This window comes from Rhamphochromis longiceps, linkage group LG1 (assembly GCF_057381845.1).
Source record: "Rhamphochromis longiceps isolate RC_006_pf linkage group LG1, R_longiceps_female_GT1.1, whole genome shotgun sequence".
NCBI lineage: Eukaryota > Metazoa > Chordata > Actinopteri > Cichliformes > Cichlidae > Rhamphochromis > Rhamphochromis longiceps.
Window position 1 is genome coordinate 42,158,566 of NC_140557.1, and position 11,837 is coordinate 42,170,402.

Here is an 11,837-nt window from a genome sequence, read left to right on the forward strand (position 1 = left end):
ACAAATGTTAATTGAAAAAAATGCACAGTAAAATTACGAGGGGCAGTAAAAACACTGAACACTAAAGGCAAGTACGGACTTGCGTAATCAACTATTGTCGACACACTTGTGCCACACACTCCACCAGGCGTCATCTATCCATCACTGTTAGTAAAGCGCTTAAAAACAAACGAACAAACAGCTCTTATTATAATCTACCGGGTCACGCCCTCAGTTAGGACCACTCCTAAGCAAAGTGGAAGGATCAAAAACCGAAATGTGCATGCAACACCAGCCTCCCTCCGCGGGAGGCGCTATAAAAAACAAAGCAAACGTTGTCGCCACGTGATAGGAAAGACCTAAAGCTTTTGTTCCGGGCTGCTTGGTGTAGCGGTGTACGCTCTGGGACGTTTTGCTGTGAGTTTCGAGACGTGATAAGGTTCCTTTTTGTTCGCTGAGATGGTGAAGTTGTCCGCGGAACTTATTGAGCAGGCTGCTCAATATACAAATCCCGTGAGAGACAGAGAGTTGGACTTACGAGGTGAGAAACTGTCCTTATTACAGCATACACAGAAAGGCCTGTGCTCATTAGCTTACGCACATTTTACGCGGGCCTTAACGTGAGCCTGATTCAAAAACGTAACCGGGTAGTGTTCAGTTTCATGCGAACTGCTGCAAAGATAATGCTGGCGTATGTCTAGACACAGCAAGGCTGATTTCACCATAATATGCTGCATATTAAAAGGGTACGTTGAGTCATTCCATCTGAAATCTTAGAGCAAATAAAAACCCTTAACATCTTCTGCTCAGCCAACTCGGATTTACCTGAAAATTGTATGTTTTAAAACGTTTGTAATAATTGCGATTACATTTTGTTTCCATATATGAAGACTTTCTGTAAGTTTTGTTTCATTTTAGGTGAATTGAAATCTGAGAATATGTTTGAACATAAATATCTCTGAAGATAAACTTTTTGTGTTTTCTCACCAAAAAGGCTAATTGTGGTCAGCTAGTATGGACTACAAATCCCATCATAACAGACAAAAAACATTAATTATTAAAAACATTCCTGATTATATTTGAATAATATCTGTTAATTCAGGTTACATCATTACCAAGCTGCATTCTGATAGCAAGCCAATGTTTGCATTCATAGAAAGAGAAAACCCACAGTAAAATAACTGGATATGCAAAATGATTGTAGATGATTGTTGTCAGAGCTGACATAGTTATCTGCACACATTATGTGTGTGTTAGTGAGGAGACGTGATGACTTCCTGCTATTAATCGCATTATATGCATAATCTCACAATGAGTTAAAAAGTTGTGTATTGTATTTTAGTAGTATCAGGATGTTTTGTTTACACACAAGGTTTTCTTGTTTTATTTATTTATTTTTTACATATGCTTTTTAACAGCAGTTGAAGTACTTTAATTTCAACTTAACCATGAATCTGATCTATTAAAATCAAATAGTTATTTGAAAAGTACAGGGCATTGATGTTTTGTCTAGTTTGTTTTAGAAACACAAGTTACCCTCAGTTCAATGCAACGATTATAACATTACAAACAAAACATGTTAGTTCAAGAGATGTTCCTGTATTATTAAAATACGACACATTAACATCCAAAAAACGAATAAATTGCGACTGAAAGGTGTGGTGCCTTGTCTTGTGCATTGTGAGTAATGCACATTATTCTACAATTCATGGCAACCATTTTAATAAAAGTTAAAATCTAAAATAAAATAATTCATCCATCTGCTTATCTGAAATCAGGTCGCGGGGCCTAAGCAGTGAAGCCCAGACCTCTCTGTTGCAAATCGCTCTCTCTAGCTTATCCAGGGAAAACACTGAGGCGTTTCCAGGCCAGCCAAGAAAGCCACCATGTCCTGGATCTACCCTGGGGCCTCCTCCCAGTAGGACATGCCCAGCCAGAACACCTTACCCAGGAGGCAACAGGCTCAATGGCTCCTTTTGATGTAGCAGCTCTACTTTAAGCCCCTCCCAAATGACCGAACTCCTCATACTATGCTGAGAGAGAGCTGATGCACCCTTTGGAGAAGGTTATTGGCTAATTACAGGCCAATAATGTGCCTTTAGCATGGAAACTCCTGTCATGCATCATAGCAGGCAAGATGAGCAGGCTCAAAACATGAGTAAGGTCCTGAAGGGAACTGACAGAAACACCACAGGGGAAAAAGATCGGCTACTGGTAGAGCATCGAGCCTTATGCCAGGAGTGAGAGTGACATCAGGTCACTGATCTACAACAATGATCTCAGAATGTCAATTTGAACAGAGATGTGTAGTCAGATGGTACCAAAGAGAGGGAAGATGCTATCTGTATTTTAATTATTTTCTTTTTTTGTTTTCGCCCAGGTTATAAAATCCCAGTGCTTGAAAATCTTGGAGCTACTCTGGATCAGTTTGACACTATAGATTTCTCTGATAATGAAGTCAGAAAACTGGACGGCTTCCCTTTGCTCAAAAGACTGAAAACCTTGCTAATGAACAACAACAGGATTTGGTAAGTTAGAGGTGTGTGTGTGTGTGTGTGTGTGTGTGTTTTGCGACCACTGTTGTCTTCACCCTCTTTTCTCAAGCTTCTTGTGTTCCTTCTTATTGATGTTGGTGTGATTACACTCTGAGGAGTCGGCTGTGAAACACGTAGATGATACCCTGGTTGGATTATAAGGTGCTCAAAGGAGGAGATATTGACATAAAGACAAGAAAACTCCTTACCATCTCAAATCCAGCACTCTGCAAAAATATGCTAGCCGAAAGATGGCTGAAGCCTGAGTGTCAGAACCACTATCCAGGGCGAATCAACAAAGCTCCTTGTGTAACCCGAGGAAGGACAGGCTCCTGCATGTCATGTACCATTGCTACTGGGAAATCCTACTAGTGGCTAGACAAAGGTGGGGTGAAACACAGTATGAAGGCACTAATCATGGGAGTACAGGAACATGCTCTAAGCATAAGACTGACTGAGGCATTCACCACGTCAGGAAAGACCTCGGGTGCAGGCTGTGTAGAGATTCCCCTGACGTAATCTAAGGGCATAAGTGGAACACCATAACCAAATACGCAAAAACGCTGCAGCGAGGCTTTTGACAAAATCCTGCAAGTACTCACATGTGACACCGTTGTTATCTCAGTTACACTGGCTTCCTGTTAAATTTAGGGTCAATTTTAAGATCCTGGTCTTGACCTACAGAGCTGTGCACGGACTGGCACCAGCCTACATCTCTGATCTGCTACAGCCTGATGTCCCCAGCAGGTCTTTGAGGTCGTCTGATCAGGGCTTACTTGCTTTAAAAAATACTAAGAGGAGGACTCAGGGTGACAGAGCTTTTGCCACTGTGGCCCCGAGACTGTGGACTCTCCCCACCAAACATTAAGAACTGTGGACTCAGTCGCTGTTTTTAAAAAAAACAACTCAAAACTCACCTTTTTAAAACTGCTTTTGGTTAATTTTTTGCCTGTTTTATTTTCTCTTTTTAAATCTTTTTATGACTTGTAATCTTATGTGCAGCACTTTGTGATTCCGTCTTGAAAGGTGCTATATAAATAAATGTATTTATTTATTTTTATTTATACCTGGGATAGCACTCGGCCATGGCGACTAACCTATTGTAGTGTGAATCTTTGTGGATAGAAAAAAGTAGTCAAAAGTATTGCAGCGGCTGCAAACAGTCAGCCAAACAATCAGCTGCAAATTATGCCGGGCGACAGTCATAGCAAAGAGACGAAGCACTTTTTGAGTATGGGTAAAGGTGAAAACTGCGCTTCCTCCACTTGACTCATTAATGCCGAATTCTCTGGCAGCTGCTCTGTTCCCATGTTGTTCCAGTATATTAATGATTATCTCAGTTGTTCTCCTGACTGAAGTTTGGTCCGTTTACAGCATCCTGCCATGCGACTGCATTTGTTCCTAACTAGGACTGGGCGATATGACCCAAAATTCATATCTCGATATTCTTATTATTATAAATTATCAGCATTTTTTATAATAATGCTCTATAAATAAAATGTTCTTTTTGTGCATAACAAAAAGCTCACAATTGTGCAGTCAAAATGTAAACTAACAGACGCTGAGCACAAAGACAGATTTCGCAGCTCCTCTGTTCCCAAGTTCTACTGCGTGACTGACAGCCTTGAGTTTGAAATCCTCTTTGTAACCGTGTCTCTGAACAGGTGCCATTTGTGGTCCTTATACACACACAGTACGGTAATATTATGTTGAAGCACAGTACGTATCACTCCGAGGCTCCTCGGTAGCCGTAATGCTCCAACAATCCATCAAGCGGTGCGGCTTCGTAGCTTAGCAAAGTCATATTAAAACATTTTTGACAGAGTTTTTTTTTTTTTTTAGCGCGGTGTACCACATAAAATTGGTTCGAGGTCAGTAAGCACAACCGGAATTCATACATAAGGCACAGTGTCGATTTTTGAGAAAATTAAAGGATTCTAAGTGAGCCTTATAGTGTGTAAAATACGTTATACAGAAGAAAAGAATATATCGTTACCGCACATGCTTTAAATTATACCGTGATATGGATTTTAGGCAATATCGCCCAGCCCTAAGCTGAAGACAGATGAGGAACACAAGGAGGAAACGTCATGAACAACCTGGCCCCTGCATAGGATGTACCACTGACAGAGGAAGTGGCTACCAGTGGCCACAAAAAAGGCTGGCTTGAAGGACAGCACAGAGGCTCTGATCATCATAGCACATGAACAGTCCCAAAGCACCAGATCCACAGAGGCAGGAGAGGACCACAGCAGAGATAGGATCCAAGTTGTAGAGTAGGCAAAGGTGCCCCAGAGGCTGTCCAGCAGACAGTAGCCGGATGCAAAATGCAAGCTGGGGCAGTATATACTGACAGGCACAAGCAAGTGGCTGGGATGGTATACTGGAACATCTGAGTCTCCAGGGAAACTCAACCAAAGGTGTTTGGTTGCCTGGCAACATCAGGAAGAAGGAACACAAGATGATCGAGAAGTACCAAGGGCTGAAGATATATACAGACATGTGACTATATGTGCCTGTGTGAATATACCAAATCCAAAGTTTAAAAATGGTGTATAAATGCAGTGTGCCATTCTCTCAACTCTGTTCTATCTGCTGAAGCTGTAAGAAGTGTGGAAAGTCTTTGGTATTTAACTTTCATACACAAAAGCTGCCTTTGCTAACATTGGTGTGCTGGTAACCTTATGACATGTTCCTTGCAGTCGGATAGGTGAGAACTTGGAGCAATCTCTGCCCAGTCTCACAGAGCTGATCCTCACAAGCAACAACATTCAGGAGCTGGTGAGTGCATCTCAGGAACAATGGGACCGGGGGTTCTTTGCTTTCTTTACTGCCCTCTCAGAATTCCTGTCTTTGACTAATAAGAGAATCATTTAGATGAATTGCACACAAATAAACGGATTTAACTATATACATTTCTGCCATCGTCATCAAAAAAAAAAACTGAGTAAGATGAGCTAAATAATTGAATGTTTATTTGAATTGCATTTTTATTTTAATGTATTATTTTAGTATATTTAGCTGCACAAATTAACTTTACAGATGGAAATGTCCCGTTAATCTCTTTGGAAGCTTAGCCTCTCATTTTAACATTGTTCTTCTCCTGCAGGGTGATCTGGACCCACTGGCCTCAGTGAAGACATTGACCCTTCTCAGGTCTGAATAAACAAACACATTCTGATTATTGAACGGTGTTCTTCACCACAAGTCTTTCATATGTGTTTCAACAATTCCTGACATTCCAGCTTGTTGAGAAATCCAGTGACAAACAAGAAGCATTACAGGCTCTATGTCATCAACAAAATCCCACAGATCAGAGTACTAGACTTTCAGAAGGTAAAGCTCAAGGTAAGTCATGACAAGTTAAAAATCTCATTTAAACATAATTATTGTGCAATAGTGTCCTCAATGGAACTGTACAGTGTTTGCAGCCACGACTAACGCCATGCCTGCAGTTTATATAAGAAAGAAATTAGAATAACGTTATGGACTTTACAATGGGTTTCTGCAGGTACCTCCTTTACTCCCTGCTCTGGGGTTCTGACCTGAGCTGATGCGAAAATGTGATATGAACAGTGTTGGGCAAGTTACTTTGTTACTTCTTCAAAAAAGTAACTGAGTTACAAGATTCTAAAAGTAATTAATTACTTGAAAAGTAACTATTGCGTTAGTTTAAAAAAAAAAAAAAAAAAAAAAGTTTAACGGTCTGGGGTCCAGGGTATAATTGACCATTTTTCAATACTTCTGATGTTTCCTCCACATTTCACCTTTAAAAACTGTTTCCTTTGCCTTGTTTGGTCTCATTCTTTTCAGCACAACCTCACGTGTCTGAATTTACAGTTATGTTTTCATTTTGATGTACTGTATTAACACAATTGATCTAAAATCAGACAGAAAACATAAAATCAGAGTAGAAAAAGTTATGTTTTACTGTAACAACCACAAACATGTTTAATGAATCATATTTCATAACTTTAAATGCAAATATAAATTGTCAATTTTAAGATCATACGCAGAAGTTTTGCAAACAACAAAGTTATTTGCAGCCATTTACATTTACCTTTTTTTTTTTTTTTTTAAAATAACCATTTCAAACTATTTACGTAACAATCAGCTGTTCTGCATTCAGTAAGATGCCACACAAATTATTTGTGCCACTCAAAAAATTTCTGTCCACTATAAAGGAGAAGATCACAGCCTGATACCTGCAGACAGCAGTCACCTCATTGTTCTGACACAAAACTATCCACAACTCTACACACTAACTACACACTCCAAACGCGTGCGCGCTCTCGCCTTCTCTCGCCTTCTCTCCTGAAACGTCCCCCTCTTCCTAAACAACCAGATGTCATGTTGCCATATCATTTTTAATTGGTAGACGTGGTGCATTTCCCCACCAACATGAAAGGGCTGTTTTTTGTTTGTTCGTTTGGATTTTATTTATTTATTTTTTGTTCATAAGCAGAGAGTGCTCGCTGCGCTGTCCTTAGACAGTAAAAGGGACGAAAGTATTCAGGAAAAAAAACATGTATTGTTTATCATGACTCTAGTTTTGTGTGGCCTATCAACACAAAGACGGGTATATATCACCTTGTTGCTTTGTCATCTTGAAGTGGTCATGTGATAGGCTTACCACGACTACTTTATTCTTCCTCAGCCAAACAGCAGCACTCATGCGATTGTTTTGCCCCCTGAGCTCCAGGTGTTTTGCCAAAAAGTGATCGTCGGGCAGAAAGTGATTGTCGTCCGCGGGAGCGTGCAGCTGCTTAAAGCTGTAGCGCCCAGATTACTTACAGCTACTTCCGTGTAACTGATATAAGATGCTGTAAGCTGAAGAGGGCTTCAACCGTCTGTTTGTTGAAGAATAGTAACGCGACCGCACCGCATTTTCTTGTTAACGGTAACGGCGTTGTAACGATAGAAATAGTAATTAGTTTACTCGTTACTGAAAAAAGTAACGCCGTTACTTGTAACACCGTTATTCTCATCACTACATTTGAACAGATTGCATGCTACCGATTGTCCAGTCAATGGCATCTCTCCATGAGTCATGAAAGTGATTCCTTCACAAAAATCACAACACAATGCTTTGCTAAAATGACCCCACCCACATGAAGTGTTACTAAGTTGTAATTGAAAATGGCCAAAACTGACTCAGAATCAGAATCAGAATACTTTATTGATCCCTGGGGGAAATTATTTTTTGTTACAGTGCTCCATTTTAAACCAACATTAAGACAAGACAGACAATACGCTAACTAAGAATAGTACAATATATACATATATATATACATACATACATAAGTCACTTATAAATAAATATTTGGAAAAGAAACATGTGTAGCTGTAGCAGCAAACAGTGTGTTAAGTGGATGCGTTGTACAGGGAGATGGCCACAGGCAGGAATGATTTCCTGTGTCGTTCAGTGGTGCTTTTCAGTTGGGGCAAGATGAGCCGAGTTGGTACTGGTGGAAAGGAGGCTTAGGAGGGAGGGGTTCTTGTAGCTGATTTTCACAACAAGGATGACATGACGAATTGGTCGTTCTCAGGAGCTTGGTGAATTCCAGAGTGTAGACTGATGATAGGATGGCTCCTGTGCAAAAAGTTTGATTGTGAAATTTCCTCCATACTAAATGTTTCAGAGTCAGCTGTTAGTGGTATAATAACGTGGAAGTGATTGGGAAGAACAGCAACTCGGCCACAAATAAAAACAATCCAAAAGACAAATCGGGCACGGAGGTAGGCAACTCTCTGTAAAGTCAGTGGCTACAAATTTTATGTATCTCAACAACAGTGCAGTCGAGGGCTTCACAGAATGGGTTTGCATGGCTAAGCAGCTGCATCCAAGCCTTACTTTACCAAAGTGTCTCTTCACCACGCCACCACTGGACTCTAGAGCAGTAAAGACATGTTCTTAGACAAATCATGCTTCTCTGTTTGGGTTTGGCGGTTGCAACGAGAATGTTCAAACTTACTGCACTGCGTAAAGTTTGAACATTATGGTGTGGGGTTGTTTTTCCTGAGGTGGGCACAGCCCATTAGTCCAGGGAAAAGAAATCGTAACCCTTCAGTATACCAAGACATTTTGGACAACTTGATGCTCCCAACTTTGTGGAAACAGTGTGGACATGGCATCTTCCTGTTCTAATATTACTGTACAATATAAAGACATGCTTGAGCGAGTTTGGTGCATAACGTTACCGTTCTATATTCAAATATAGTAAGGGAATGTGGCACCTCCAGATAATTACAAAGCAGCCTCTGTGTATTTTTAAGAGTCATTATAAGTTTGAGAGTGTTCAGTTTGTGTGAGCTTCAGTTACATACTAGTTTATATATTCTTCCAAGCACAATATAAATTTTCTGTTAAATATGTACAAAAATCACCAACTCTCTTTTTAAAATGTACTTTAAAGTATTTGATATATAAAGCTAAAATTTCACAACAATCATTCTGTGTCCAAACTTTTGAGCATAAGATTTTTAGGCGAATCAGAACATTTGTGATGGATGACCTGGCAGTGACGGTTCAGTCTCTCCCGTTGAGTGCTTTTTTTTTTTTTTTTTTTTTTTCCTTTTAAATTTCAGAATAACTAAGTCCACACTTTATCATGTAACTTTTTCATAATGCTCATCTTCTACCATAATTAACTTGTAAATTATTAGAGGTATTTTAAAACCTTCTTATTCACTAAAGTAGTAATAGTTTGTAAATATGTTGGGTAAATAAGGTTTTGACTTTCATTGTTTGATATTGCTGCAGGAACGGCAGGAAGCGGAGAAAATGTTCAAAGGCAAACTGGGTGCTCAACTTGCAAAGGATATTGGCAGGCGAACAAAAACGTAAGATGAAGTATCTTGACAGCACTTCCTCACCATCACTGGATCCTAGCTGAAAAAACAGATTTTGTACTGCATAGAAATAAGGAATGCACACTATTGCTGTGTGTTAAAGAGTGAACATCTTTGTTCTATATTGAAACATCCCTACAAGTGGAAAAGGTCTCAATGTAGTGTGTCCCTTTCAGATTTACTCCTGGAGTGGCAGTACAGCTGGAGAAGAGGATGGGGCCCTCTCAAGCTGATGTGGAAGCCATCAAGGTTCAGTTTTTACAGTCGCCTCAATTGTAAAGAAGCAGGATTTTACCACTGTGTTCACATGAGAATCAAACTTTAGAGAAGGGTCCACTTTTACTCCTAAAGTAGTGATCATCAATTCCTCATATGGGGCCAGAGAAGAAAGGATGCTGTCCTGTTCTCATTAATAATGAATAATAATACAATAGTGCATATACAGAGTGGAATGGTGCAATACAGAAGTACTGGAAGTTAGAGGAGAGTGTCATGTAGTCCAAGACGTGTATGGAGGAGGGCAGCATGGTGTTGAGGAGCACTCAAGCGCTCCGCACAATCCTCTGCTCTGTGTTCAGACGTGTGGCAGTTTCCATACCAGACTGATGCAGCTGGTTAGGACGCTACAGGTGCCTCTGTAGGTGTTAAGGGGGAGGCGCACCTCATCAGTCATCTCAGGAAGTCAAGCCGCTGCTGGGCTCTTTTTGTCACCGATTTGTTGTTGCAGCCTGACTAGTAATGTAAATGCTGCATTATTTGCACTGTAACAATTCACTAATAGAAGGGAAATGAAAACATAGCAATGTTTTGTTTTTGTTAAGGTTTCTAAGCTGAACCTTAAAATGTGCATGGAGCGATGGACACAGTATGTCAATGAGATCTTAGAGGTTATGCAGGCATGCATGACTCTTTTTTTTTTTTGGGAGGGGAGGGGTGTATTTATATAATAGAGATTTCGTTTTCAGCTGCCTAGCTTCATGTTTCTCTGAGCCACTATCACTCGAGTTAATTGCATGTGTTAACCAGCATTTTTGCCGGGTATGTTGCACTTGATTTGTGGAGGGCTTTCTACCTGCTATAATGCTTACTGCTTAATGTTTGGTGGCTCAGACAGAAGAGCAGAACTGCTTCTCTGCAGACAGGAGACATGCTGGAAAGTTTATTCCTCACTTCCAGCAAAAAGGGAGAAGACCGTGTCTGTATACCAGCAAGAAATCACATTTACCTGCTGCTTCTTGTCCTATAGTAGCTGGGGACGCTACTATGGGTTTATAAAATAATCAAAACAAATGATGTACTAAAATAAATTTGGTGAAGAGCATTCAGGGCTAGTGATAACAGAATGTGTTCAGAGTATAGTAGCTAAGTGTTCCATCTTTGCTTGTATTTCAGAATGCCATTGCTAATGCTTCATCATTGGCAGAGGTAGAGAGATTAAAAGGGATGCTCCAGGCCGGTCAGATTCCTGGTCGTGATCTCAAACAAGGTCAGTACGAACTAAAACTTATAAGAATTCAATTCTTGAGAAAATGGTGGGGAAATGTGCACTGGGGCAGTGGTATTGGAAGCCACTCACACAGGCGCTGTATAATGGAAAAACACCAGACCCCAAAATTAATTCTGCTAAGTAGCATTATGTCTAAAAAGTATAGCCATCTTTTGTGTTTTATAGATTTGTTAACACACTTTTTAATAGTTTGTTTTAAAGAAACAAAAACTAAAGACAAATGTTGTTTAAAATGTCTATTAACAAAAGATTCATGAAGTTTGATTGGTATAACGTCATGGTATTTGGTGATTTATATGTATGAATGGATATATTCATGTATAAAATTAGGTTCAGTTGTGGTAGAAGAGGAGGAGGAAGAAGAGGAAGAGGTTGGCCCTGCACAAACGGAGGCGCACATGGGTGGCACTTCTGAAGAGGAAATCATGAACATGGATCAAGGAGAGGATGATAAAAATATGGAGACAGGGTCACATGTTAATGGATCCTGAGTTTGCTGAAAACATTTTTTTCCTTAGAGTTCTTGTGTTGGATATGTTTACCATGGTTGTGTGTTTGTTTGTTTTTTTTTTAAAATTGTATAAAATGACTTTCATTAAAGTGATTTCTTCTGATTTGAATTGGAATATTTTTTGTTTGTCTGTTTTATCATTAAAGAAATCCCCATGTTTACAGACCTTTAAGGTCTTTTATGTGTTGTATATATCCAATACCAATGTTTACACTGTACCACACACAAAAGGGGACAAAGATTCAGTACCACTGTTGATTCATACAGTGCGTCCGGAAAGTATTCACAGCACTCCACTTGTTCCACATTTCATTGTGTAACAGTCTTATTCCAAAATTGGTTATTCAATTTTCATCTCAAAATTTTACACACAAAGTGACAGTGCAGAGAATAAAGGTATGCTTCAAATTCATCCATATTTGTTAAAAAGAAAGTACTCCCACTCTTTGCTCAG

General features: G+C 39.7%; 1 protein-coding gene across 1 annotated transcript; it reads left to right on the plus strand.

Annotated features, from left to right (window-relative positions):
- Nucleotides 1-342: 342 nt before the first annotated feature.
- On the plus strand, nucleotides 343-11,498 carry snrpa1 (small nuclear ribonucleoprotein polypeptide A'). The gene is made up of 9 exons (XM_085409754.1): nucleotides 343-520; nucleotides 2,360-2,507; nucleotides 5,216-5,294; nucleotides 5,623-5,669; nucleotides 5,759-5,861; nucleotides 9,277-9,356; nucleotides 9,542-9,614; nucleotides 10,758-10,851; nucleotides 11,203-11,498. The coding sequence occupies exons 1-9, from the start codon at nucleotides 439-441 to the stop codon at nucleotides 11,361-11,363; spliced, it is 867 nt and encodes a 288-aa protein (XP_085265880.1). The 5' UTR covers nucleotides 343-438; the 3' UTR covers nucleotides 11,364-11,498.
- Nucleotides 11,499-11,837: the final 339 nt, after the last annotated feature.

Excerpts from the sequence above, each read along its gene's own strand:
- snrpa1 (XM_085409754.1), top strand. The coding sequence starts at position 439 with ATGGTGAAGTTGTCCGCGGAACTTATTGAGCAGGCTGCTCAATATACA. Across the intron at positions 2,508-5,215 it reads ATGAACAACAACAGGATTTG|TCGGATAGGTGAGAACTTGG; the intron begins GTAAGTTAGAGG and ends TGTTCCTTGCAG. Across the intron at positions 9,357-9,541 it reads ATTGGCAGGCGAACAAAAAC|ATTTACTCCTGGAGTGGCAG; the intron begins GTAAGATGAAGT and ends TGTCCCTTTCAG.